The 27,612-nt window shown below is 45.1% G+C and overlaps 1 protein-coding gene and 2 long non-coding RNA genes across 11 annotated transcripts in view; 2 read left to right on the top strand and 1 right to left on the bottom strand.

Annotated features, from left to right (window-relative positions):
* The window catches only part of SETD2 (SET domain containing 2, histone lysine methyltransferase), a 149,628-nt gene extending 139,464 nt beyond the window's left edge, over positions 1 to 10,164 (bottom strand). For 7 of the 9 annotated variants that reach the window (XR_004182168.1, XR_002520401.2, XR_004182170.1 and 4 more), the window contains exon 1: positions 9,919 to 10,113. Coding sequence is in view for 4 of the 9 variants with exons in the window: in XM_031663393.1 (XP_031519253.1) it covers positions 9,919 to 9,989 (71 nt within the window). In the remaining 5 variants the exon portion in view is untranslated. Of the gene's footprint in view, positions 1 to 9,500; positions 9,657 to 9,918 lie in introns of those variants that run through there. The other 2 variants (XR_004182169.1, XM_021934465.2) reach the window with 2 other exon arrangements.
* Positions 10,165 to 10,241: 77 nt separating this feature from the next.
* Positions 10,242 to 17,017, top strand: LOC103882091. The gene is made up of 2 exons (XR_004182172.1): positions 10,242 to 10,653; positions 16,843 to 17,017. It is a non-coding gene; the product is annotated as an uncharacterized LOC103882091 (long non-coding RNA).
* On the top strand, positions 15,298 to 15,994 carry LOC116273774. Its single transcript, XR_004182171.1, has 2 exons — positions 15,298 to 15,501; positions 15,787 to 15,994. It is a non-coding gene; the product is annotated as an uncharacterized LOC116273774 (long non-coding RNA).
* Positions 17,018 to 27,612: the final 10,595 nt, after the last annotated feature.

Raw genomic sequence — 27,612 nt, 5'->3', positions numbered from 1 at the left:
CAAAATCCCCCAAACACCATCATAACCAGAAAAACTCACGCTGTGGAGAAATACATTTGGAAAGAGACACCTTCCACATAGCTCAATATGTCCTAACATAATAACCAGACATCTTAAGAAAATCAAGCAACTTAGCATGGTACATCCACACTACAGAATATTGTTCAGCTGTTTAAAAAGGCAAGCACATCTTGGCCAGGTGCGGTGGCTCACACCTGTTATCCCAGGCCAAGGAGGGTGGATCACGAGGTCAAAAGATTGAGACCATCCTGGCCAACATGGTGAAACCCTGTCTCTACTAAAAATATAAAAATTAGCTGGGCATGGTGGTGCACACCTGTAGTCCCAGCTACTCAGGAGGCTGAGGCAGGAGAATCGCTTGAACCAGGGAGGCAAAGGTTGCAGTGGACTGAGACTGCACCACTGCACTCCAGCCTGGGCGACAGAGCGAGACTCTGTCTCAAAAAAAAGAAAGAATGATAGATAAGCACATCTTATATGTAAATGGAAACAAATACAGAATGTAGGAAAAAGGCAGAAAAATACATACAGAAATATGACTCCACTTTTGTAAAAAAAATAAAAACCAAACAAAAGGAAAAGATCTCAAAAAATACATTAAGTTCTTGGATGTGGTATTTGGGGATGTGGAGCAGAGAAGAATGCTCAGGGAGGATTTTTATTTTTCTTCTATAAACATCTGTATTGTCTGACTCTTTTGCAATAAGTATTTATTGTTGTGGTAATTAAAAAACAAAACATTTTAAAACATACTATCAGACTCTGTTATTGTTTTTAAAATATCACATTCATGGTTAGTACACAGTAATAGTAAAGTACTTCCAAACTTAAATTTAAAGTTATCCTCAGAGATTGAAAAAGACTGAGACATGACAATTAAATGCAATGTGTAATACCAGATTGAAAAAAGAACACAACTTTGGGGCCGGGCGCGGTGGCTCACGCCTGTAATCCCAGCACTTTGGGAGGCCGAGGCGGGCGGATCACAAGGTCAGGAGATCGAGACCACGGTGAAACCCCGTCTCTACTAAAAATACAAAAAATTAGCCGGGCGCGGTTGTGGGCGCCTGTAGTCCCAGCTACTCGGGAGGCTGAGGCAGGAGAATGGCGTGAACCCGGGAGGCGGAGCTTGCAGTGAGCCGAGATCGCGCCACTGCACTCCAGCCTGGGCGACAGAGCGAGACTCTGTCTCAAAAAAAAAAAAAAAAAAAAAAAGAACACAACTTTGGGACAACTGGCAAAATGTATAAATTATGTATCAGGTAATAGCAGGGTTACAAATGTTAAAATGTCTGAATTTGATTATTGTATATTAAGAGAATGCTTGTTCTTAGGTAATACTATGAGATATTTAGGAAAGAAAGATCATGATGCCTGCAATTTACTCTCAAGATGTTCTGCCAAAAGTAAATAAAACTTTTTTTTTAATATAGAAAGGTAATACAAACGTGGCAAAATTCCAATTACTGGTTAATCTAGTTTAAAAGTACATTATGGGAATTCACTGTGCTATTCTTACAACTTTCCTGAAAGTTTAAAATTTTTTCAAAATAAAAAGTCTTTTTTGCCAGGCGCAGTGGCTCACACCTGTAATCCCAGCACTTTGGGAGATTGAGGTGGGTGGATCACTGGAGGTCAGGAAACCAGCCTGGGCAGCATGACAAACCCCATCTCTAGAAAAAATACAAAAATTAGCCGGGTGTGGTAGTGTGCGCCTGTAGTCCTAGCTACTCAGGACACTGAGGTGGGAGGATCGCTTGAGCCTCAGAGGCAGAGGTCACAGAGAGCCAAGATTGTGCCACTGCACTCCAGCCTGGGTGACAGAGTGAGACCCTGTCTCTCACACACACACGTTTTTTTTTCTGTCAGAAAAACATTCTAACCTGATTTCAGTGACTTAGGTGTATGTAAATGGCTTAGTTTCCAATATAAACTATCTCTCAGGGTTTTACAATAATAGTTCTTAGTGTATTACAAAATCAAGTACTCTACGGTTCTCTTGGAAGAATTAACAGAAATGAAGCTAGTCAACTTTTGTAAGAAACTGAGCAAAGAACGATTAGCAAATTGAGCAGCCTCTTAATCAGGATAGGTTCAGAGAGGCTCCAGCAGAGCCACATAGTAGATTTATGGACAGAAAAGCTTTTGATTCTCAAACCCAGGCTGGCCATCCTGCCTCCCTCCAAAACCTGACAATGCTCATAGAACAACAATGAATATTAGGGTTGAGAAAATTTATTACAAATGTCTATTACAGAATAAATTGTAATGTATTAAAAAAAATTTTTAATGAATAAATTAAACCAATGAGTCACTACAGTGAAAAAGGGCTGAGAAGATCTGGAAACACCAAAGTCCTGCTAAGGAAACTAGGAAAGTATGACTGATAGATAATCTTGTATGTATAAAATATGGCTTGGCAACTGGAGACAATTCTTAGGAAAACACAATTGTATCAACAGTTGCTTGATACTTTTCTAAAGACATTATGTGTCAATAAAAGGAGAATGGTATGCCTAAAATGTAGCAAAAGCAAATAGCAAAAAGGGACATGAATATTAAACAGGTACACCCTAGCCTAAGCACTAGGATAGTTCAACAGGCTCTCCATACTTACCAGCAAACCCTCCAAGGGCTATATTGGCCTCCTGTGTACCGCAGCAGCTCAAAGAAGGTAACCTGGCCTGTAGGACCATACATCCATCACTACAAACCTATCTCTCTCATCAGAAAAATTGATTCAACTGGCTATAAAGCTACTAAGGGTCCAGATCATATATGAAATCTGGTAACCACATGATACTTTCTCTCAGTTGGCTTCCTAAGGTACCTCTATCCTCTCCATTCTAACATGAATTATAAGAATTTGACTTGCTGGGCACGGTGGCTCACACCTGTAATTCCAGCACTTTGGGAGGCTGAGGTCAGGAGTTTGAGACCAGCCTGGGCAACACAGCAAAACCCTGCCTCTACAAAAAATAAAAAATTAGCCTGGGCCAAGTGCAGTGGGTCACGACTATAATCCCAGCACTTTTGGGAAGCCGAAGCAGGCAGATCACTTGAGCTCAGGAGTTTCAGACCAGCCTGGGCAACATGGTGAAACCCCCTCTCTACAAACAAAATAAGCTGGGCATGGTGGTATGTGCCCATAGTCCCTGCTACTCAGAAGGCTGAAGTGAGAAAATCACCTGAGCCTGGGAAGTTGAAGCTGCAGTGAGCCATCATCGTGCCACTGCAATCCAGCCTGGGCAAAAGCAAAACCCTGTCTCAAAATAAAAAAATTAGCCAGGAGTGGTGGTGTGCATTTGCAGTCCTAGATATGTGGGAGAATCACTTGAGCCCAGGGGTTCAGTTACAGTGAGCTACAATCTTGTCACTGCACTCTAACCTGGACAACAGAACAAGTCCCTAAAAAAATAAAAAATTAATAGAGAATCTGAGTATCCTGACTGCTTTATATATCATTTGAACATGCTGAAATATTCTTTCCCAGTTAAACTTTCTTTTGACCAAATTCGCCATACTTTCGTATCATGGTGCCTTTTAAGTACCGTTCTTTCTAGCCGACTCATTCCATTCAATACTAACAATAAAAGAACTGGCCGGGGACGTGGTGGCTCATGCCTGTAATCCCAGCACTTTGGGAGGCCGAGGCGGGTGGATCACCTTAAGTCAGGAGTTCGAGACCAGCCTGACCCATATGGAGAAACTCCGTCTCTACTAAAAATACAAAATTAGACACACATGGTAGCACATGCCTGTAATCCCAGCTACTCGGGAGGCTGAGGCAAGAGAACTGCTTGAATCCAGGAGGCAGAGGTTGTGGTGAGCCCAGATTGTGCCATTGCACCCCAGCCTGAGCAACAATAGCAAAACTCCGTCTCAAATTTAAAAAAAAAAAAAAAGAAAGAAAGAAACGAACACTGTCCTAATTCTTAAATTCTCATAAAACCCTCTGCAGATGATACTACCATGATCCCCACTTTATAGATAAGGAGTAATTAAGAAACTTGCCTAGGTTCACAGAGCAATTAAGTAAAAGAGATGAGATTCTAAACCAGGAGTTCTGTCTCCAGAGCCCAGGGATTTAACTTTTTTTGTGCCCTGTACCATTTAGGAAATCTAATGAAGCTTGTGGATTCCTTCTCAGTCTAATATTTTTTAATGCATAAGATAAAGTACATATGATTGCAAAGGAAGCCAATTACATTGAGGGAAAAAAACCAATGTGTCATATTGTTTAGTATGTGCTTCTCAAACTAGTGGATTTTGACATAATGATAAACATATTTCAAGATTCTACAAAAACCACAATACAGTTTGCCTTTGAATAACATGGGCTGGAACTGCGTAGGTCCACTTATACACAGATTTTTTTCAATAAAAGTTACACACCTTGTGCCTGCCTCCAGTTCTACCTCCTCCACCTCTGTCACCCAAGACAGCAAGACTAAAACCACCTCCTCTTCTTCCTCCTCAGCCTAGTCAATGTGAAGACTACAAGGATGAAGACCTTTATGATGATCCACTTCCACTTAACGAATAATATATTTTCACTTCCTTATGATTTTCTTAACAACATTTTTTCTCTACCTTACTTTCTTGTAAGAATACAGTATATAATACACACAACATACAATAAAATATGTGTTAGTAGACTATGTTCTCGGTAAAGTCAACAGAATCCTAGTAGCAGTTAAGTTTTGAGGCAGACAAAAGTTATATGCACATTTTTTACTGTGTTGCAGATTGGGATTGGTACCTCTAACTCCTGTGTTGATCAAGAATCGACTGCATATTTTCTTATAAAAATATCTGACTTATACACAAATCACAATTAATACTACTGTAGTTTGTTACTCACATTAGTACTTGAAAGAAATGCTAACTTCTAGTCAGAGGTTACTGAAGAGGTAATTTTCCCAAGTTCATAGATGCCATCCATGTTAAAACCCTAAACTCCACACTAAACAGTCCTCTCTTAACACAGGCATTTAAAAAACCAATCAATCCAAGTGTGGTGGTACACATCTATAGTCCCAGCTACTCAGGAGGCTGAAGTGGGAGAACTGCTTGAGCCCAGGAGCTGAAGACCAGCCCAGGGAAAATAGTAAGATTCCATCTTTAAAAAAACAAAAATAAAAAGACCAATCTTTGGCCCTTCTCTCTATCTACCAAGAATTCCCTGGTAATCTCATCCAGCTTCATGACTTGAATACTACCTAAACTGGTGACAACAAAATTTATCTCCATTTCAGACCTTTCCCCTGAACTTCAGACTTGGTTATCAACTCAATTCAAACGTCTAACAGGCAATCTCAAACTTACCATGCCTAAAATTGAACTCCTCCTAATCTAGTCCTCAAACTTGCTTCTTTTAGTCATCACTGTCTTTGTTGACAGCAACTTTCTAACTGCTGAGACCAGAAACCCTGGAATCATCCTTGGTTCCTCTCTCACATATCACACCAACAAATCATATTAGTTCCATCTTCAAAATATATCCAGTATCCATCCATTTCTCACTACTCTTATGTTACCATCTTGGTACCGGCATCTCTTTTCTGGATTACTAGCTTCCTTACTAGTCTCCAGGCTTACCACTGTTGTTCCCTTTGCAATTCAAATGATCCTATGAAATTGAAAGCAGACTATGTCACTCTTCTGTTCAAAACTCCTGGCAAAGTCCTTAGAATGGCTCTACAAGACTGTATAAAAGCTAAATCCTGGCCAAGAGCAGTAGCTCACACCTATAATCCCAGCCCTTTGGGAGGCCAAGGCAGGTGGATCACAAGGTCAGGAGTTCAAGACCAGCGTGGCCAAGAAAGTGAAACCCCACCTCTACTAAAAACACAAAAATTAGCCGGGTGCAGTGGCAGGCACCTATAATCCCAGCTACTCAGGAGTCTGAGGCAGAAGAATCACTTAAATCCAAGAGGCAGAGACTGCAGTGAGCCAAGATCATGCCACTGCACTCCAGCCTGGGGGACAGAGTGAGACTCCATTTCAAAAAAAAAAAAAAAAGCTAAACCCCATCTCACCCTAACCCAATTTACTATTACACTTTCTTGCTCATTCCATTCTAGCCATAATGGGCAAAACTCACAGGTCTGCCTCAACACCTTGAAACTCACTATTCCCTCTTATTGAAATGCCTTCACCCATTATTAACATGGCTACTTCTCCTTTAAATCTTTGCCTAAATATCACTCCCTCAAGGATACTCACCCAGTATACCTCACTTTAAATTGCAACCTCTTCCTCAACAATTCTGAATCCCCCTTACTCTTCCACTTTCCAAAGCACTTACCTTTGAACATTCTATATTATTCAATTTTATTTTATTTTATTTTTTTGAGATGGAACCTCCTTCTGTCCCCCAGGCTGGAGTGCAGTGGCACAGTCTCAGCTCACTGCAACCTCCACCTCCCAGGTTCAAGCGATTCTCCTGCCTCAGCCTCCCAAGTAGCTGGAATTACAGGTGCCTGCCACCATACCTGACTAATTTTTTTTTTTTTTAAATTTGTATTTTTAGTAGAGACAAGGTTTCACCATCTTGGCCAGGCTGGTCTCCAACTATTGACCTCAGGTGATCCACCCACCTCGGCCTCCAAAAGTGCTGGGACTACCGATGCAAGTCACTCCACTTGGCCAGAACATTCTGTATCATTTATTATCACCCCCATTAGGATATAAACTCCACAAGGGCAAAATTTTGTTTTGTACACCAATTACCCCTAGTGTGCCTACGTTTGGCATACAATAGACATGCATATGTTCAAAGAACTGCACCTCTATCACTGTAAGGTACTTGCCTATTTCCCTCATTAAAAGAGTTCCTTAAAGACTAACTGGATCTACTTTGCTGTGTCCTCAACACCTGTCCCCGGGCCTGCCCCATAATGGACACCTACTGCACAGATACTCAAGTGATTACAGCCATTTTCACCTGAAACACAATGTCCTATATGCTGCTGAAAAAAAAAAAGTCATCTTGCAGCTGTGTCTGATTAAAAGCATGGGTACAAGACAAACCCAGAACATCAGATGCTGTTACTTCAGTCAAACTGAAATTACATTTTTGCCTCAGTTTCTTCATATGTCTAAGTACCATTTCAAACCATCCAAAGTCTAAAAAGGGCACTTGGCCATTCCTCCCCTGAGCCATGTTGCCCACCTAATCTTTTCATCCTCAACTTAAATCCTATCTTTTAACTTTTCCCTGATGACCCCAGCTAGAAGCACTTACACGTGCCACATTCTGCGCCAAGTGCCCTTCATGCATTATCTCATTCAATCCTCCCAAAAAGCCCTAGTAAGTTGTTAACCATTATGATACCCATATAAAAGATGAAAAAAACCCAAGTTCGGAGAGATGAAGTCATCTGTCCAAGGTTAAAATAGTGTTCAGATCCAGGTCTGACTCTGAAATCCAGGTTTTTAAAATCCTATACTGCCTTTCTCTCTCCTCTAGCATTATAAACACTAACTAGCTTACTATCTCAAGGGTTTGCTGTCACTTCACTTCTCTAGGCTTCATTTTTTTCATACGCCAAACAGGTGATATTGCTCAGGATACCTACCATGGTCCCCTCCAGTCTTTATAGTATTATGAAAAAAGGAAAAACACGACAAAACAACAACAAAAAAAACATGTTACAATTCTTTACTCCATACAGGTTAATACACAAGAAGAGGCCTGGCACAAAGGCTCATGCCTGCAGTCCCAGCACTTTGGGAGGCCAAGGCAGGAGGCTCACTTGCGGCCAGGGATTCAAAACCAGTCTGAGTAACGTAATTTTTTTTTTTTTTTTCAATTAGCCGGGTGCGGTGACACATGCCTATAGTCCCAACCCAGGAGGCTGAGGCAGGAGGACTGCTTATGCCCAGAGGTTTAAGGATGCAATGAGCTATGATGACACCACTGCACTCCAGCCTGGGTGACAGAGTGGGACCCTGCCTCTAAAAAAAAAAAAAAAAAAGGAAAAAATACACAAGAATTTAAAAACATATAATCACTGTTAGAAATCCAAAGCAGTGCATTTCTACTACATTAAAGCAATAAAAACTCCAAAACATGTAAAACCATAAAACATTCTTGATTCCTTCCCCACTCGTGTCTACCAAAGATGCACTTCTGAGTCAATTTTCCCACATATTATGAAAAATTTTTCCCCAAGAAGTGTAAGGATGTGATCCTTAAAGCTTCTGGACTTCACCAAACAACCTGGTAAAAGGAAGTAAAAGCAGGCACTTAGCCTATTCAAAGGTTAGCATTTTACTTTGTACAGAGCAAGTGCTAAATAAGCATTTATTGAATCGTGATACAAAATTTTTTTTGAGGTTTTTTAAACTAAAAACCTATAACGTGAGCTTTGTAATTGGACTGATTGTGCAGTAAATCAAAACAATCTTACCTAACTGATCCTGCCAGTAGCAAAACAAAAAGACCAATCTAATTAAGGTAGTGTTAACCAACGGCCAAGAACCCATGAAAGGAAAAAGTCATGTTAACTTACTATTGCAAGTAAGAGTTGAGTTTTTGGAAAAGCAAAATAATGATTTATCTTGTTGTGCAGAAATGACCAACACCTCAACAGAATCCGTTGTGTTGCAATCAAAACTAAGAACTATCAATTAAGATCCAGACATTTCTGGACCAACGTGAGATGTGGCAAGGGATTCAAAAACGAGCCACAGCCAACCTAAGGTAAAATGTGTCAAAACAGCAAAGCTCTTGGAATCATCCTGGTCATAAAAGTTTGACAGTTTCATGTGAAACCCCTATCAACCGATAAGTTTAAAATGAATACTATATTCCTAGGTCTAACACCAGCAAATGGAGTTTCAAGAATGGCTTTTCAAAACAATGGTCTCGTGAGGGTTCAGGGAAAGAAGTGACTTCAGGTTTTCTGAGGTAGCAGATACAGCAGCAGATTCAGACCTCAAGAGAAATGTAAAGGTGTCCTAGACTGAAAAATTACTATTGGGCAAAACTGTGTTTCGGTTTTCCAGAACACTGTCTTCTTCAGAGAATCCTCAAACGATTCTTAGTTTTTAACCAAGTCTTCACAAGAAATAGAAAGTCATCCGTTTAGGGTAAGAGGTTCCTGTTACCAAGAAAATCGTGTCCGAAAGTGTGAAAATCTCACAATCTGCAAGAAAATGCATGCCCCTCAGGTGGCTTTCATTTTCAGGCGGAAAAACAAACCCGGTGTCACCTCAACAACGGGACCACACAAACCTCGCCATTACAAAACCCAAGTGCCAAAGGTGCAGAATGTGAAGCCGGAAGCACTGCGAGGCCAGGATCGAGTTCCCAGGAGGAAAAAATCAAACTCAGGAGTGCAGCGCGGGCCCCTCCACGGCCCGGGGGCCAGGCAACCCGCGCTAGGCCCTTCCGGTCCGAGCCGCTGCCGTCGCGGGGAGGTCGGGCGACGGGTCGAGCTTCCACCCGAGCCCGGGGATTCGCGGCCTACCCTCACCGGCGCCCTCTTGCCAGGCCAGGCACCGGCAGCTCCTCCGACTATGCCCCTTGGCTAGCAGCGGGGCCCGGACGAACCGCGAGGAGCCCGCCAGGACTGCCGAGCCCCGGGCTGGCCGGGTCGGTGCGGACACGGGTAGGGACCGTGGCCGCCCCTCCCCCACCGGCCCGGCCCAACCGCCGCCGCGACGCGAGCAGCGGCGCCAACGCCGGGCCCAACCGCGGGCCTGCAGCGGCCCCAGCCAGGCAGCTCGAAGTGGCGGCGCGGGCCTGCTCCCGACACCGACCGCGCGAAGCCACCGCGGGCCCGTTACTCCTCGCGCCGGCCCGCGCCGCCACCCGTCAGGACGCACCGCCCTCGGCTGGGGCTGAGGCGGCCGACAGCAGCAGGGGGCCGCGGAGCTGATACTTACTCAGGGGTCGGGTGCTCCGGGTCGTAGAAATCCCCCATCTTCGGAGGCGGCTGCGGCTGCAGCTGCTTCATCGGGAGCGGCTGGAGGCGGCGACGAGAGCCCCCTCCCCGCGGCAGGGCGACGCGGGGGAGGGGAGGGGAGGAGGCCGCAGGTCCGACCGCGGCGGCGGCGGCGGCGGCAGGGGCGGCCCGCGTCGCTACCTCGCTCGTCGCTCCCTCCCTCCCTCCCTCGGACGCCCGCCAGCCGCTCTCTCCCTCTCACCCTCACACCGGGAGCGACGCACACCCCACCCGCCCCTCAGCTTCGCAGGCCCGGCCCCTTAAAGAGACACACACGGGCCCCCAATACGCCGCCAGTCGGCGTGCCTGCAGCTGCTGGCTTGACCCCAGGCCGGGACGGGCGGAGCGAAACACTGCCTGGCGGGCCCAGGCCGACAGTGCGTGTGGCTCTCCGGAACAATAAACCCCCGGCTCCGGTGATGTGGGCCAGACCGGACCTAGAGAGGCGGCACCGCGACCCCTCACTCAACCCGCCTGGCGGCCGGGAGCAGCGTGACTCGGCCTGCTACCGTGTTACAGCTGGCGACTGACAAACAGCAGGCGACGTCGGGAGAACTCCCCGAGACGGCCGAGACATCAGCCTTCTTGCTCCACGGCCCTGTAGGACCTGCCCGCCGGGAGCCCCGGAGTCCGCGGCAGCGCCGAGGGCCCCTCCCCCAGGTCTCTGGGCTCTGAGGTAAAGCGGCCGCGGCTGCTCCCAGCCCCTCGTCCCACTCGCCCCTCTCTCTCCCCCTAGCCTCTTCATCTCGACCCCTTAGCAAGCATGGAAGCGCAGCGAGGCGGGTGATTGCTCGGAGGCCGAGCTTCCGGCAGCCTTCTCCGCCCTCCTGGCCGCTGTGCCCTCGGGGCTCCTACCTCCACCTCGGCGCGGCGTTCTGCCCCCACCCGAAGTCTCTAAGGCGGCAGCTCGGGTCTCTTGTTTGGTTCTTGGGGCCTTAGAGGCAGTGTCATGAAAACGGTGTATTAATCACTTTCCTCCAGAAATGATAAGATGAGATTAAGTAGAATAACTTGAAAGAGTTACGAGTTGTTATTTTTGGAAGGAGGGATAGGAACGCGTAAATCCAATAGCTAAACTTTCTAGACGCTGAAGAGTTTTTTGTGATAGATCATTTTGACATTGGGGGTTCATAGGGTTAGCTTTTTTTGTGGTGGTGTTGCTGTTGTTTTTCCACTAGAATTTTGAATCGGATTTTACCAGCAATTGGTTAAGGAAAGGAAAGGATGTCTCTTCCAGTTAAGAAACAGTGGTTAAAAACTGAAATGTGGGCCAGGCGCGGTGGTTCACGCCTGTAATCCCAGCACTTTGGGAGGCTGAGGCGGGCGGATCACCTGAGGTCAGGAGTTCGAGACCAGACTGGCCAACATGGCGTAAACCCTATCTACTAAAATACAAAAATTAGCTGGGCGTGAGGGCTGTCGCCTGTAATCCTGGGCAGCTACTCGTGAGGCTGAGATAGGAGACTCTGAAACTCCAGGAGGCGGGTTGCAGTGAGCCGAGACTGTGCCACTGTACTCCAGCCTGGGCGGCTAAGGAGCAAGACTCCATCTCAAAAAGCAAGTGGGTGAAAATAAAAATAAATTAGTTAAGGCAGGGCGCCGGGGCCATTCTACTGGGAGGTTGAGGCAGAAGAAGAATCCGGGAGGCGGAGGTTGTAGTGAGCCCAGATCACGCCACTGCACTCTAGGCCTGCTTATATATAGCCAGACTCCATCTCAAAAAAGAAAACAAATAACAAAAATCTTAAATGTGATATGAGAGAATAAACATCCTTCAGTGGCTAACTTTTTTAAAATAGCCTTTGTATGTATGTAGTAGGGCTAGTGTCTTTTTTTTTTTTTTTTTTGAGATTTGAGTCTCATTTGTCATTTCAGGCTGAGTGCAGTGGGCTTGATCTCAGCTCACTGCAAGTCTGGCCCTGGTTCAATACGCATTCTCCGCCTCAGCCTCCCCAGTAGCTGGGACTACAGGCGCCTCGGGCCACCTCGGGCCTTCCGGGCTAGTTTTTGTATTTTTTAATAGAGACGGGGTTTCACTGGTTAGGCCAGGATGGTCCATCTCTGACTGATCCTCTGCCTTGGCCTCCCAAAGTGCTGATTATGGCTTGAGCTACATCATACCGGGCCGCTTAGTGTCTTTTTAGTGTTTTATAATCATTGTTTTTCACTTAGGAATTATTTTGGCTTTTTTTTTTTTTTCTTCCTGGTACCTTTAGGGTTAGCATGGAGGTCCAGGGTCCATCTGACTCCCTAGGTTCGAATCTCCCAAGGCCATTTCTTTACACACCATTATTGTTACTAATTTCCCTGTGGTTTTTCTCATTTTTAAATGAGAATATTGCTGCCAACTGGTCTTCTCACTATTGTGAGGATTAAATAAGCTGTTTGTTAAAGCTTTAAACTTTCAGTACACGTCAGCATTCTTTAGCCATGATAGTGCAGAGGTTAAGAGCTAGCTCTACCTGGCATTGTGTACCAGGCACTTTCTAGCCTTGTGACATTGGGATGCTTGCTTCTCATGCTTCCTGTGCCTCACCTGTAAATGGGGTATTAGCCACTGCGCAGAGAATGTTGTGAACATGCTTGCACAGTGCCTCTCATTAAGTGCCCGGTAAGTGTTATCTTTTGGGCTTTGAAAGAATAGATTGAGGCCCTGTGCCTTAGATGCCACATAGGCAGTTGGGAGTCACTTGACCTTGGACAGGCAGGATAGGGCAATTTTAGATGGAGGTGGTTGAAACAATGTAAGTGTGAGGTGGTAAGGACCTAAGCTGAGGTGAATGAAAAAAAAGCAGTCAGGTGCAGGTTTCGTATTTCCTTAATAAGAAAGTAAGCAATTCTCTTGCAGGAGGTACAGGTGGGCACTGGTCTCATGATAGCATTGGTTTGGTCAGAACCCAATGCAATAAGCTTGTCAAGCCATGGGAATCAGTGAGAATTCTAAGCCCCAAACAGAAACAAATGAACTGGGTTTTTACAGGCAGTGCCTTCATCTATAATTGCTCTCAGAGTTATTTGGACTCATATTTTTAAGTCAAAGAGAATGCATGCTTGGAGCACATACTTGGGCCTGGCCTCCTGATCAAAGCTGTGGAATAATTTGGTTTTTAGTGTTATTAAATACTGACTGTCCCCTGCTTTCTGCACGTTTAAAGGAAAAATGTCTAAAAAGCCCTAGCATGAAATATACGAGGCGTTCACTCCCAGAGTGCTAAAATCGTAAAAGCCTTTATAATTTCAGCCGGACGTGGTGGCTCAGGCCTGTAATCCCATCACTTTGGGAGGCCGAGGCAGGCAGATCACCTGAGGCCGGGAGTTCGAGACCAGCCTGACCAACATGGAGAAACCCCATCTCTACTAAAAATACAAAAATTAGCCGGGCGTGGCGGCGCGTGTCTGTAATCCCAGCTACTAGGGAGGCTGAGACAGGAGAATCACTTGAACCTGGGAGGCAGAGGTTGCGGTGAGCTGAGATCGTGCCATTGCACACCAGCCTGGGCAACAAGAGGGAAACTCCATCTCAAAAAAAAAAACCCTTTTTACTCTCTGCTACTTTACTGTCTCCTGTGGGTCAAGACCAACCCCATCCCAGGGGATCCCAGGGTTGCCAGTAGTGACCCTGAAACAAAATCATCTCTTGCCTTAGGGAAGATAGAAGGCCAAAGGTCAATCACTCTCCACAGGTAGGCTCCGGGTACCTGGTAAGGGGTAGTAGAAAGAAGAAATGTAGGCCGGGTGTGGTGGTTCATGCCTGTAATCCCAGCACTTTGAGAGGCCAAGGCAGGTGAATCACCTGAAGTCAGGAGTTCAAGACCAACCTGACCAACGTGGAGAAACCCTGTCTCTACTAAAAATACAAAATTAGCTGGACGTGGTAGTGCATGCCTGTAATCCCAGCTACTCTGGAGGATGAGGCAGAAGAATCACTTGAACCTGGGGGGCAGAGGTTGCGGTGAGCCGAGATCGCGCCACTGCACTCCAGCCTGGGCAACGAGAACAAAACTCCATCTCAAAAAAAAGAAGAAAGAAATGTAGGTCAGGCACAGTGACTCATGCCTGTAATCCCAGCACTTTGGGAGGCTGAGGTAGGCAGATCACTTGAGATCAGGAGTTCAAGACCAGCCTGGCCAACACGGCGAAACCCCATCTCTACTAAAAATACAAAAATTGGCTAGGCATGGTGGTGCACACCTATAATCCCAGCTACTCAGGAGGCTGAAGTGGGAGACTCGCTTGAGCCCAGGAGGTGGAGGTTGCAGTGAACAGAGATCGCATCACTGCACTCCAGCCTGGGCAACAAGAGTGAGACTCCGTCTCAAACAAAAAAAATGAATAAAATAAATAAATATGTATTTTCTCCTCTGTAGCATAGAAACATTTACTATCAACATCTTAGCATTTTGGGGAGCGGAAAATGAGATAATGTCTGAAAAAGTACCTACTGCCTCTAAACTAATAGCCATACAACAAAAAATTGGCTACCTTATAAATTTAGGTAGATATATGAGGCTCAATACAATTGAAGATTTAGATTTACTCAGTATACAGAATAAAGGCAGCATAATTTAGAATAAATTACTCATTCACCTAAGTTTTGTTATACTATATTGTTGTAATTGTTCTATTAGGCCGGGCGTGGTGGCTCAAGCCTGTAATCCCAGCACTTTGGGAGGCCGAGACGGGCAGATCACGAGGTCAGGAGATCGAGACCATCCTGGCTAACAAGGTGAAACCCCGTCTCTACTAAAAAATACAAAAAAAAACTAGCCGGGTGAGGTGGCAGGCGTCTGTAGTCCCAGCTACTCAGGAGGCTGAGGCCGGAGAATGGCGTGAACCCGGGAGGCGGAGCTTGCAGTGAGCTGAGATCCGGCCACTGCACTCCAGCCTGGGCGACAGAGCGAGACTCCGTCTCAAAAAAAAAAAAAAAAAAATTTCTATTAACTACTGTTAATCTCTTAGTGTGCCTAATTTATAAATTAAACATCATAAGTATGTATGTATAGGAAAAAACAAAGTATATTTAGGGTTCCAGGCATCCACCAGGGGTCTTGGGACCTATCCCTTGTGGATAAGATGGGGACTGCTGTAATTACAACTTTTTTTTTTTTTTTTTGAGATGGGGTCTCGCTCTGTCGCCCACGCTGGAGGGCAGTGGCGCAATCTCAGCTCATTGCAAGCTCCGCCTCCCAGATTCATGCCATTCTCCTGCCTCAGCCTCCTGAGGAGCTGGGACCACAGGCGCCCGCCACCAGGCCCGGCTAATTTTTTGTATATTTAGTAGAGACAGGGGTCACCTTGTTAGCGAAGATGGTCTCGATCTCCTGACCTTGTGATCCACCCACCTCGGCTTCCCAAAGTACTGGGATTACAGGCATGAGTCACTGTGCCCAGCCTAATTACAACTTATTTTTATTCCTGTTCGTTCTGCACATCCCAACGCAAGGCAAGAGGAATCTAGAAAACAATGGACAACCTACATTGAGCTCCACCTCCTATAATTCCTATTACATGTTATTTGTTTCAGGTCAGCACCCTCCTACATAATATTACTATATTCTGTAGTTGTTTTTCCTATACAGATAAGCTTTCTGTTACATATTGCTTTGTTAACAGATTTTAATTACATCATATGTCTATCTTACCAACTTTATAAGTTTGTTGTAGGCAGAAGCAATCTGTCTTTCATATTTTATAGTGTTTGAGGCTGTAGGTACCAAGTGTTGAATGAATAACTACTTTGTTACTTCTGAAAACCTTACTTTTTGATTAATACTTTTCCTTTTTACCAATTCCTTTTTCTTTATTTCAGGCTCATCCATGGAATACCAATCCTTTTTCTTAGTGTTCACATTGGATTTTTCTGTTAAAAATAGATTGTTGGAGTTGGCTAACAAGTTGACGACTTCCAGTCAAGCACTCTCTTCTGTAAAGTCTCTTTTGTAAGCTCCTACAAGCAGCTATTTCACTGGACTTGAAAGAACTGATTAAAAAGAACCACACACTGTAACTCTCAAGCATACAGGAATATTGTTATTAGGTTTTTTTTTTCTCTCCAGTATGTTAACCTTGTCTTCCCTACAATTTTTTTTTTTTTTTTTTTTTTTTTTGAGATGGAGTCTCACTTTTGCCCAGCCTGGAGTGCAGTGGCATGATCTCGGCTCACTGCAACCTCTGCTGCCAGGGTTCAAGTGATTCTCCTGCCTCAGCCTCCTGAGTAGCTGGGATTACAGGTGTGTGCCACCATACCCAGCTAATTTTTTGTGTCTTTAGTAGAGACGGGGTTTCACCATCTTGGCCAGGCTGGTCTTGAACTCCTGACCTTGTGATCCACCCTCCTCAGCCTCCCAAAGTGCTAGGATTACAGGAGTGAGCCACGGCGCCCGACCTCCCTACAATTTTCAAACATTCAGAGAGGTGATTATGGTGTATGTTTTATTCTGTTTTGCTTTGGATCTTGGCGTTCTTCTAGAGAACTCATCTGCTCAGGAGCTTCTCTGTGCGTCTTCCCTCCCAAACTTGTCTTACCCAGTAGAGAATGAATGTACTCAAGATTACCAGTTTTGCAGATGAATAAACCAATGATTCCAGAGGTTATGGTACATATCTAGAGTCATATGACTAAGAAATTGTAAAACCAGGATTTCAGCCAGGTTATGTGATTCAAGACATTTTCAGACAAAAAAATCTGGAGTTTACCACCAACAAGAAATGATCCCAGCCTCAGCATCTAAGCCCACACTGGGAGCATTGAGTGCTGAAAAAAATTTTTTTTAATTTTAAATAGTAAATAATTTTATAAAAAAGAAATGATCCCTTATAGACTCTTGAATTACATTTTTCAATGTGTGTATTTGGTCAACAACAGGTTGCAGTGAACCAAGATCATGCCACTCCACTCAAGCCTGGGTGACAAAGCAAGACTCCATTTCAAAAAAAAAAAAACTGAAAATACCAAATATTGACAAGGATTTGGAGCAAGTGGAACCCTCATGCATTGCGGATGGAAATGCAAAATTATACAGCCAATTTGGAAAAAATAACTGGGTGTGGCGGTGTACACCTATTTTTCCAACAATTTGGGAGACTAAGGTAGGAGGATCCCTTGAGCCCAGGAGTTTGAGGTTACAGTGAGCTGATGGCTCCATGGCTCTCCAGCCTGGGTGACAAAACTGTCTCAAAAAAAAAAAGAAAAAATTGATGCTATAAGAAAAAAACTATATACCAATGTCCTTCATTAACATAGATACAAAATCAAAATTTTAGCAAATTGAATCCAACTCTCTCCCCCACCCCCACATCTATCTATGTATCTATGTTTATTTGTGTTTGTTTGTTTGTTTTGAGACAGAGTTTCACATTGCCCAGGCTGGACTGCAGTGGTGTGGTCTCGCTCACTGCAACCTCTGCCTCCCAGGTTCAAGTGATTCTCCTGCCTCAGCCTCCCGAGTAGCAGGGATTACAGGCATGCCCCACCACACCCGGCTAATTTTGTATTTTTAGTAGAAACGGGGTTTCACCATGTCAGACAAGCTGGTCTCAAACTTCTGACTTCAAGTAATCCACCCACCCCAGCCTCCTTGCGTGAGCCACTGCACCCAGCCTTGGGTTTTTTTTGTTTGTTTGTTTTGTTTTTGTTTTGTTTTTGAGTCAGGGTCTTGGTCTGTCACCCAGGCTCACTGTAACCTCTGCCTCCCAGGCTCAAGGAATCCCACCTCTGCCTCCTGAATAGCTGGGACTATAGGCATAAGCCACCATGCCTAGCTAGTTTTTGTTTTGTTTTGTTTGATTTGGCTGGTTGTTTTTTTCTTTTGTTTTTGTTTTTGTAGAGATGGCATTTTGCCATGTTGCCCAGACTAGTATCAAACTTCTAGGCTCAAGTGATCCACCCACCTCGGCTTCCCAAAAGGCTAGGATTGTAATCACATCTGTAGGCATGAGCCACCACACCTGATAAATCTAACAATACATTAAACGGAAAATACCACACCGGGCGCAGAGGCTCACATCTGTAATCCCAGCACTTTGGGAGGCCAAGGCTGGCAGATCACCTGAGGTCAGGAGTTCAAGGCCAGCCTGACCAACATGGTGAAACCTCGTCTCTACTAAAAATACAAAAATTAGCCGGGCGTGGTGGCACAGGCCTGTAGTCCCAGACACTCGGGAGGCTGAGGTGGGAGAAGGGACTAGCCTTGTCTCAGATGAGTCTCTAGACTTCTGAGTTAATGCTGGAATAAGTTAAGACTCTGAGGGACTATTGGGAACACATAATTGTATTTTACAATGTGAGAGAGACATGAGATTTAGAGGGGCCAAAGGTGGAGTGATATGATTTGGGTCTGTGTCCCCACTAAATCTCATGTTGAATTGTAATCCCCAGTGTTAGAAGTGGGGCCTGGTGGGAGGTGATTAAATTATGGGGATGGTTTCTCATGAATGGCTTAGCACCATGCCCCCTTGTGAGTTCTCACAAGATCTGGTTGTTTAAAAGTGTGTAGCACCGGCCGGGCGCGGTGGCTCAAGCCTGTAATCCCAGCACTTTGGGAGGCCGAGACGGGTGGATCACGAGGTCAGGAGATCGAGACTATCCTGGCTAACACGGTGAAACCCCGTCTCTACTAAAAAATACAAAAAACTAGCCGGGCGATGTGGCGGATGCCTGTAGTCCCAGCTACTCGGGAGGCTGAGGCAGGAGAATGGCGTGAACCCGGGAGGCGGAGCTTGCAGTGAGCTGAGATCCGGCCACTGCACTCCAGCCTGGGCGACAGAGCGAGACTCCGTCTCAAAAAAAACAAACAAACAAACAAACAAACAAAAAAAAAAGTGTGTAGCACCTCCCCACCCTCTCTCGGTCTAGCTCCTGCCATATAAAATGCTGGCTCCTGCTTTGCCTTTCACCATGAGTAAAAGCCTCCTGAGACCTTCTCAGAAGCAGATACTGCCATGCTTCCTGTACAGCCTGAAGAACTATGAGCAAATTAAGCCTCTTGTCTATAAATTACCCAGTCTCAGGTATTTGTTTATACCAATGTAAGAAAGAACTAATACAAGTGGTTTCACTTCTTATAGCCTAAAACTACATAGCATATACCTTTGAAATTGCACCTGCTTTCTACTGCTTATAATTCAGACTTGTCTTTTCATTTGTGACCAATTCCTGTTATTTCCAAACCAAAGAGTGCATGAGGGTGAATTATATTACCCTGAAGAGATGAGACAATGACTTTGACTGACCCATTCAGCTGGTCTAGGTGACTAGAGACTGTGCAGAGATGTCAGGACTGTTGCCCAGGACACAAAGCAGACTTACAGGGCATTCCTCACTAAAAGGACATTTTGGGGACACTTGCTTATCCAGAAAGGCATAAATAAGGGACTGGTAACCCTGATAACTTGAGAACCCTAATGCTACCTGGTGGTTAGAGGCAGTATGAGACACATACGAGAGTGATTCAGGCTGGGAGTGGTGGTTCACACCTGTAATCCCAGCACTTTGGGAGGCCAAGGTGGGTGGATTGCTTGAGGTCAGGAGTTTGAGACCAGCTGGCCAGCATGGTGAAACCCCCCTCTACTAAAAATACCAAAGTTAGCCAGGTGTTGTGGCACATGCCTTTGATCCCAGCTACTTGGGAGGCTGAGACACAAGAATCACTTGAACCCAGGAGGTGGAGTTTGCAGTGAGCCAAGATTATGCCACTTCTCTCCAGCCTGAGCAACACAGTGACACTCTCTCAAAAAAAAAAAAAATGAAAAAGATTTTGGGACCTGGACAGGTGGCTATGGTGAGACCTTTGAAGACATATGTATGTCCATAGCAGCTAGACCACCAGGGGCAGGTCAGGGCCAAACGTAGTATGTCCTCCCTGGCCCAGCCGTGTTTCCTGGCCATGCCTAGAAGGGTTGTACTTTATAGCCATCCTGGGTGCCACATGGGTACTTGGGACCCAGAATGACTGGGAAAAACATTAGAGGAGGGTAACTGTGTATCTCGAAGTAATGTTATGTTAAATTATGTAATAGATAATCATAAAATGTCTGAGTCATTTCTAAGTTAAAATGCTGAGATATCAATCAATTTAATCTTAGTTTTTTGTTGTTGACTTTAGACGTCTAGAAATACAAAGCATAATCAATTTAAGAATAAAAAATACGGGCTGGGTCCAGTGGCTCATGCCTATAATCTCAACACTTTGGGAGGCCAATGCCGGCAGATCACTTGAGTCCAGGAGGCCAGCTTGGCAACATAAAGAAACCCTGTCTCTACAAAAAAATTTTAAAATTAGCCAGGTGTAATGGTAGGTGGGTGTGGTGGTATGCGCTTATAGCCCCAGCTATTAGGGAAGCTGAGGTTAGATGATCACTTGAGCTTGGGAGGTGTAGGTTGCAGTGAGCCAAGATTGTGTCACTGCCCTCCAGCCTGTGCAACAAAGTAAGACCCGTCTCAAAAAACAATATGCAAATAAGGACAATTATTAACAAAACAAAGTGAAATCCATATCTGAAAAGTGTTTCTGGCCAGGCGTGGTGGCTCACGCCTGTAATCCCAACATTTTGGGAGGCTGAGGTGAGTGGATCACTTGACACCAGGAGTTCAAGACCAGCCTGGCCAACATGGTGAAACCCTGTCTCTACTCAAAATACAAAAATTAGCCCGGTGTGGTACTGCATGCCTGTAATCTCAGCTACTTCTTGGGAGGCTAAGGCAGGAAAATCACTTGAACCCAGGAGGCAGAGGCTGCAGTGAGCCGAGACTGTGCCACTGCACTCCAGCCTGGGTGACAGAGCGAGACTCTGTCTCAAAAAAAAAAAAAAAAAGGTGTTTCTAAAGGTAACCAGGCCAGGTACAGTGGCTTGCCTAGGCTACCAGCTACAGGGCAGGTTACAGCTAGTGGCCCAAGCTCTGGGATAAAATATTAATCAATATTAATTAAACTTAGTCCTTTAAGTTTAAGCTTATATACTTTGGTATCTTACATGGTTTAACAAAGCTAAGTATATTTCAATCTATTAATAAAAGTGGAGGAAACATCTTTCTAAAAACTTATGAAGTGATTTTCATCTACAAATACTGATAAAATATGTTCAAAATTACTTTCTAGGTTTTTCACTAGAAATTAGGTTACTAAGAGTTAAAATTATAGTAAATATATATAATTAAAACTACTAGGCTGGGCCTGGTGGCTCATGCCTGTAATCCCAGCACTCTGGGAGGCCGAGGCACGTGGAACACCCAAGGTCAGGAGTTCGAGACCAGCCTGGCCAACATGGTGAAACCCCGTCTCTACTAAAATACAAAAATTAGCTGGGAGTGGTAGCAGGTGCCTGTAATCCCGTAATCCCAGCTACTTGTGAGGCTGAGGCAGGAAAATCTCTTGAACCTAGGAGGTGGAGGCTGCAGTGAACAGAGATTGTGCCACTGCACTCCAGCCTGGGTGATAGAGCAGACTCTGTCTCAAAAACAAAAACACAAATTCTAGATATAAGGGAAACAATTCTGTGTACACAGCATTTAAAAATCAAATGTGTCGGCCAGGCGCAGTGGCTCACATCTGTAATCCCAGCAGTTTGGGAGGCCGAGGTGGGCGGATTACGAGGTCAGGAGTTCGAGACCATTCTGGCTAACATGGTGAAACCCCATCTCTACTAAAAATACAAAAAATTAGCCGGGTGTGGCAGCGTGCACCTGTAGTCCCAGCTACTCGGGAGGCTGAGGCAGAGAATGGCGGGAACCTGGGAGGCGGAGCTTGCAGTGAGCCGAGATTGTGCTACTGTACTCCAGCCTAGGAGACAGAGCGAGACTCCGTCTCAAATTAAAAAAAAAAAACAACAAAAAAATCAAATGTGTCTTTGGTAAAGAAGATTATAAAGAAGGCATGGGAATGTAGTTTTTGTTAAAGGAAAAGTACTTTTGTCTAGAGAGTCTTAAAGATTCTTTTAAGTCGAAAGGATAAGAAAGAATGATAGATAAAACTAAATGGAAGCTGGGCGCGGTGGCTTACACTTGTAATCCCAGCACTTTGGGAGGCCAAGGCAGGCGGATCACCTGAGTTTGGGAGTTCAAGACCAGCCTGATCAACATGGAGAAACCCTGTCTCTGCTAAAAATACAAAATTAGCTGGGCGTGGTGGCGCATACCTGTAATCCCAGCTACTCAGGAGGCTGAGGCAGGAGAATCGCTTGAACCTGGAAGACGGAGGTTGCGGTGAGCCCAGATCGTGCCTTTGCACTCCAGCCTGGGCAACAAGAGCGAAACTCCATCTCAAAAAAAAAGAAAAAAAACTGAATGGATATAGAAAGTTGAGGAAATAAAGAGATTGGAAAAAATTGTAGGAAATTATAAAAGTCTTCTAGAAAGCTTACCTTGTGCCGTCAAAGCTGATTGAAATTGGATGGATCAGCTGGGCGCGGTGGCTCATGCCTGTAATTCCAGCACCCTGGGGAGCCAAGGCGGGCAGATCACGAGGTCAGGAGTTCAAGAGCAGCCTGGCCAACATGGTGAAACCCTGTCTCTACTAAAAATACCAAACTTAGCCAGGCATGGTGGCGGGCGCCTGTAATCCCAGCTACTCAGGAGGCTGAAGCAGGAGAATCACTTGAAGCTGGAAGGCAGGGGATGCAGTAAGCTGAGATGGTGCCACTGCACTCCAGCCTGGGTGAAAGAGCGAAACTCCATCTCAAATAAATAAATAAATAGGATCCGCATTCCCATTGTACATATCACCCTTAGTCTTCCAGAGTGGTGGAAAACACAAATCGGATAATAAAAGAATCAACTGGCAAAGCTTATGTAAACTTTTAACTTTCCCTAGCTTAAGGCTCTTCCATTTGCTGGACTTACATTCTACCCGGTTTGGAAAATACCAGGTTTGTTTCTCCCTTTGAAATAGTAATGGGAAGGTCCATGTGCCTGGATGAAGGAGCCTATGAACCAGCTCTCCTTAAAGGTGATATTCTTTGCTTTTACTAAGGGCTTGTAAGCTTCTCACTAAAACTAAGGATTAATTAAGGATTTTTTTTTTTTTTTTCAGATGGAGTGTCGCTCTGTCACCCAGGCTGGAATGTAGTAGTGTGATCTTGGCTCACTGCAACCTGCGCCTCCCAGGTTCAAGCGATTCACCTGCCTCAGCCTCCTGAATAGCTGGGATTACAGGTGCGCACCACCACACCCAGCTAATTTTTTGTATTTTTAGTAGAGACGGAGTTTCACCATGTTGGCCAGGCTGGTCTCAAACTCCTGACCTCAGGTAATCCACCTACCTCAGTCTCCCAAAATGCTGGGATTACAGGTGCGAGCCACAAACCCAGCCTAAGGATTATTTTAACAGTGAGCTCCCAGAATATAAGACCATCAAAGATCACAGTCTCCAACCTGGAGATTTTTTAAATAGAAAAACATCAAATAGGGGACTCTTTCCAACATGTTAGAAGGAACCATATCAGGCAGTTCTGCCTCAATGGGCATCTTCAACAGCAGAGATCTTCAACACCTTATTTTTCAGAGTAGGATGAGGAACAGATAAAATATTTGGTTACATTTATTTATTTTAAAAAATTTTTTTTAGAGATAGAGACTGGCTCTGTTGCCCAGGCTGGAATGCATAGTCATGATTATAGCTCACTGTAGCCTTAAATTCCTGAGCTTGAGTGATCCTCCTGCCTCAGCCCTATGAGTAGCTGGGACTACAGGTGGATGCCACTTCACCTGGCTAATTTTTTATTTTTTTTATTATTTTTATTTATTTATTTATTTATTTTGAGACAGAGTCTCGCTCTGTCACCCATGCTGGAGTGCAGTGGTGCTATCTTGGCTCACTGCGAGCTCCGCCTCCTGAGTTCACAACATTCTCTGGCCTCAGCCTCCCAAGTAGCTGGGACTACAGGTGCCTGCTACCACGCCTGGCTAATTTTTTTTGTTTATTTTTAGTAGAGATGGGGTTTCATCGTGTTAGCCAGGCTGGTCTTGATCTCCTGACCTCGTGATCCACCCGCCTCGGCCTCCCAAAGTTCTGGGATTACAGGAGTGAGCCACTGCACCTGGCCTATTTTTACTTTATAGAGATAAGATCTTTCTATGTTGCCCAGGCTGTTCTCAAACTCCTGACCTCAAGTGATCCTCCTGCCTTGGCCTCCCAAAGTTCTGGCATTATAGGCATAAGCCACTGCACCTGGCCTGGTACCTTTAGAAATAAGAACACTTTTCAGACCTGGATTTCAAATTGTTGTGTCAATAATGGTCCATATTTGCGTCATATTTTTTATTCTTAAGCTGATTATGCTTTGTATTTTTAGATATCTAAGGTCAACAACAGAAAATGAATTATGATAGCTAGATATTTAGAAAGAATCCAATATTCTGCAGCTTCCTTGTAAGTGGATGGCCTGACCAAGGTCCCATTGCTCTGTCTCTTTTTGTTGTCAATCAATTCAGCCTTAAGACCTCACTAAATTCATAAGCCATAATACCTCTCCTCTCTTCCTCTGACATGGAACAAGGTTACAACCTGGGAATGAGCCTTCCCAGCTACGTGGGAGAAGCATACATCTAAAATGTTGAACATCAATGCTTTCAGAAGAGAAAAATTTCAATCAAAAGAGGGAAATGAGAGAAAAAAAAACAACAGAGCAGTCTGAACTACATGAGATATGCAAAATTTATCAGGCACAAAGAGACATGAGTGGCTGGGCGCCACGGCTCACACCTGGAATCCTAGCACTTTGGAATGCTGAGGTGGGCGGATCACTTGAGCTCAGGAGTTCAAGACCAGCCTGGGCAACATGGCAAAACTCCATCTCTACAAAAAACACAAAAAAATTAGCAAGTCATGGTGGCACACACCTGTAGTCCCAGCTACTTAGGAGGCCGAGGTGGGAGGATTACTTGCGCTGGAGAGGCAAAGGTTGCAATGAGCCAACATCACGCCACTGCACTCCAGCCTGGGTAACAGACAGATCCTGTCTCAAAAAAAACAAAAAAAGACATGAATATGGGACTTCAGCCACACACCCCCACACCCATGCCTGGGGACAATTGTTTAAAGGCATTTTGTTCTTTTTTTTTTTTTTTTTTTGAGACCGAGTCTTGCTCTGTCGCTAGGCTGGAGTGCAGTGGCACGATCTTGGCTCACTGCAGCCTCCACCTCCCAGGTTCAAGCAATTGCCCTGCCTCAGCCTCCTCAGTAGCTGGGACTACAGGTGCGCACTACCACACCCGGCTAATTATTTGTATTTTAGTAGAGACGGGGTTTCACCATGTTGACCAGGATGGTCTTGATCTCCTGACCTCCTGATCCTCCCGCCTCAGCCTCCCAAAGTGCCAGAATTACAGGTGTGAGCCACCATGCCTGGCCTGTTATTTCTTTTCTTCCCTGTAGTTTCCTGACTGCCTCACCCATTATCTTTTTTAAATTTTTCTTTTGACAGGGTCTCACTGTGTCACCTAGACTGGAATGCAGTTGTGCAATCGCAGCTCACTGCAGCCTTGACCTCCTGGACTCAAGCAATCCTCCTGCCTCAGCCTCCTGAGTAGCTGAGACTACAGGCATGCACTACTGCACCTGGCTAATTTTCCTTTTGTTTTTCTGAGACGGAGTCTCACTCTGTCACCCAGGCTGGAGTGTAGTGACACCATCTCAGCTCACTGCAGCCTCCACCTCCTAGGTTCAAGCAATTCTCCTGCCTCAGCCTCCTGAGTAGCTGGGACCACAGGTGCATGCCACCACGCCTGGCTAATTTTTGTATTTTTGGTAGAGACGGGGTTTCACCATGTTGGCCAGGCTGGTCTCAAACTCCTGACCTCAGGTGCTGGAGTTACAGGTGTGAGCCACCATGCCCGGCCCTAATTTTTGTATTTTGTGTAGAGATGGAGTATCCCCATGTTGCCCAGGCTAGTCTCAACTCCTAGGCTCAAGTAATCTGCCTGCCTTAGCCTCCCAAAGTGCTGAAAATACAGGTGTGAACCACTACGCCCAGCCTAACCCATTATCTTCCTGTTCCTGGAATTTGTGATATAAAGAACAATGTACAGCCAATCAATAGCTTATGTTACTTTAACATAAATTTTTTTTTTTTTTTTTTTTTGAGACAAGAGTCTCATCCTGTTGCCCAGGTTGGAGTGCCATGGTGTGTTTTTGGCTCAATGCAACCTCCGCCTCCTGGGTTCAAGCAATTATCCTGCCTCAGCCTCCCGAGTAGCTGGGATTACAGGCACATGCTACCATGCCCGGGTTTTTGTATTTTTGGTAGAGATGGGGTTTCACTCTGTTGACCAGGCTGGTCTCAAACTCCTGACCTCAGGTGATCCGTCCACCTTGGCCTCCCAAAGTGCTGAGATTACAGAGGTGAGCCACCATGCCTGGCCCTAACATAAATTCTTGATAAACAACTTAGAAATTGCCTCTTCTATATTCCTTTAAAAACCCACTTATAACTGCTGTTAATCAGAGCATATATTCAGGGCAACTTGAATCTATGCTCCTGGGTTGTAGTCCATTAACTTGGCCCAAACAGACTCTGTACTTATGTTAATTTTTCCTAATTTTTTTCCTTTTGGTTAACAGAAGAAAACAAGGAAACAACAGCAGAGGTCTAGAGGGGAGGGTGGTGGGTGGGAGAGAGTGGGAATAGAGATCAGGACATGGACTTGCTACAATATATTATTATTATTATTATTATATTTTTTTTTTCCAAGACAGAGTCTTGCTCTGTCACCCAGGCTTAATGCAGTGGCATGATCTCGGCTCATTGCAACCTCCGCCTCCCGGGTTCAAGCAATTCTCCTGCCTCAGCCTCCTCTGTCAGAAACAAAAAAAAAGATTTCTATTTTTCTTTTTTTTTTGATCAAGTCATAATCATGGAACAGGCTGGAACTTGGTTCCCTGACTCACATCAGCTCCAACTCCCACCTCCGTCTGGCTAATTTTTGTATTTTTAGTAGAGACAGGGTTTCACCATGTTGGCCAGGCTGGTCTCAAACTCCTGACCTCGTGATCCACCCGCCTCGGCCTCCCAAAGTGCTGGGATTACAAGCGTGAGCCACCATGCCAGGCCTTACAATATATTATTTAAAATGCCCACTTTGTAACACAAAGTTACAAGATGAGCAAAAAACATGAAAGTGTATTCCATACACAGAACAAAAAACAAATAGGTAATAGAAACTGCCTTTGAAGAGCCCAGATGTTGACTTTAGCAGACAAATACTTTTTTTTTTTTTTTTTGAGACGGAGTCTCACTGTCACCTAGGCTAGATTGCAAAGGCGTAATCTCAGCTCACTGCAACCTCCGCCTCCTGGGTTCAAGCAATTCTCCTGGCTCAGCCTCCTGAGTAGCTGGGATTACAGGTACACACCACCACACCGGGCTAATTTTGGTATTTTTAGTAGAGACGGGTTTCACCATGTTGGTCAGGCTGATCTTAAATCCCTGACCTTGAGATCTGCCCGCCTTGGCCTCCCAAAGTGCTGGGATTACAGGCATGAGTCACCGCGCCTGGCCTTTTTTTTTTTTTTTTTTGAGAGAGTCTCACACTGTTTCCTGGGCTGCAGTGCAGTGGCACCATCTCGGCTCACTGCAACCTCCACCTCCTGTGTTCAAATGAATCTCGTGCCTCAGCCCCCCGACTAGCTGGGATTACAGGCAT

This window comes from Papio anubis, chromosome 2 (assembly GCF_008728515.1).
Source record: "Papio anubis isolate 15944 chromosome 2, Panubis1.0, whole genome shotgun sequence".
NCBI lineage: Eukaryota > Metazoa > Chordata > Mammalia > Primates > Cercopithecidae > Papio > Papio anubis.
Note: the sequence above shows the minus strand (reverse complement) of the source record. Positions and strands in the feature narration are given on the sequence as shown.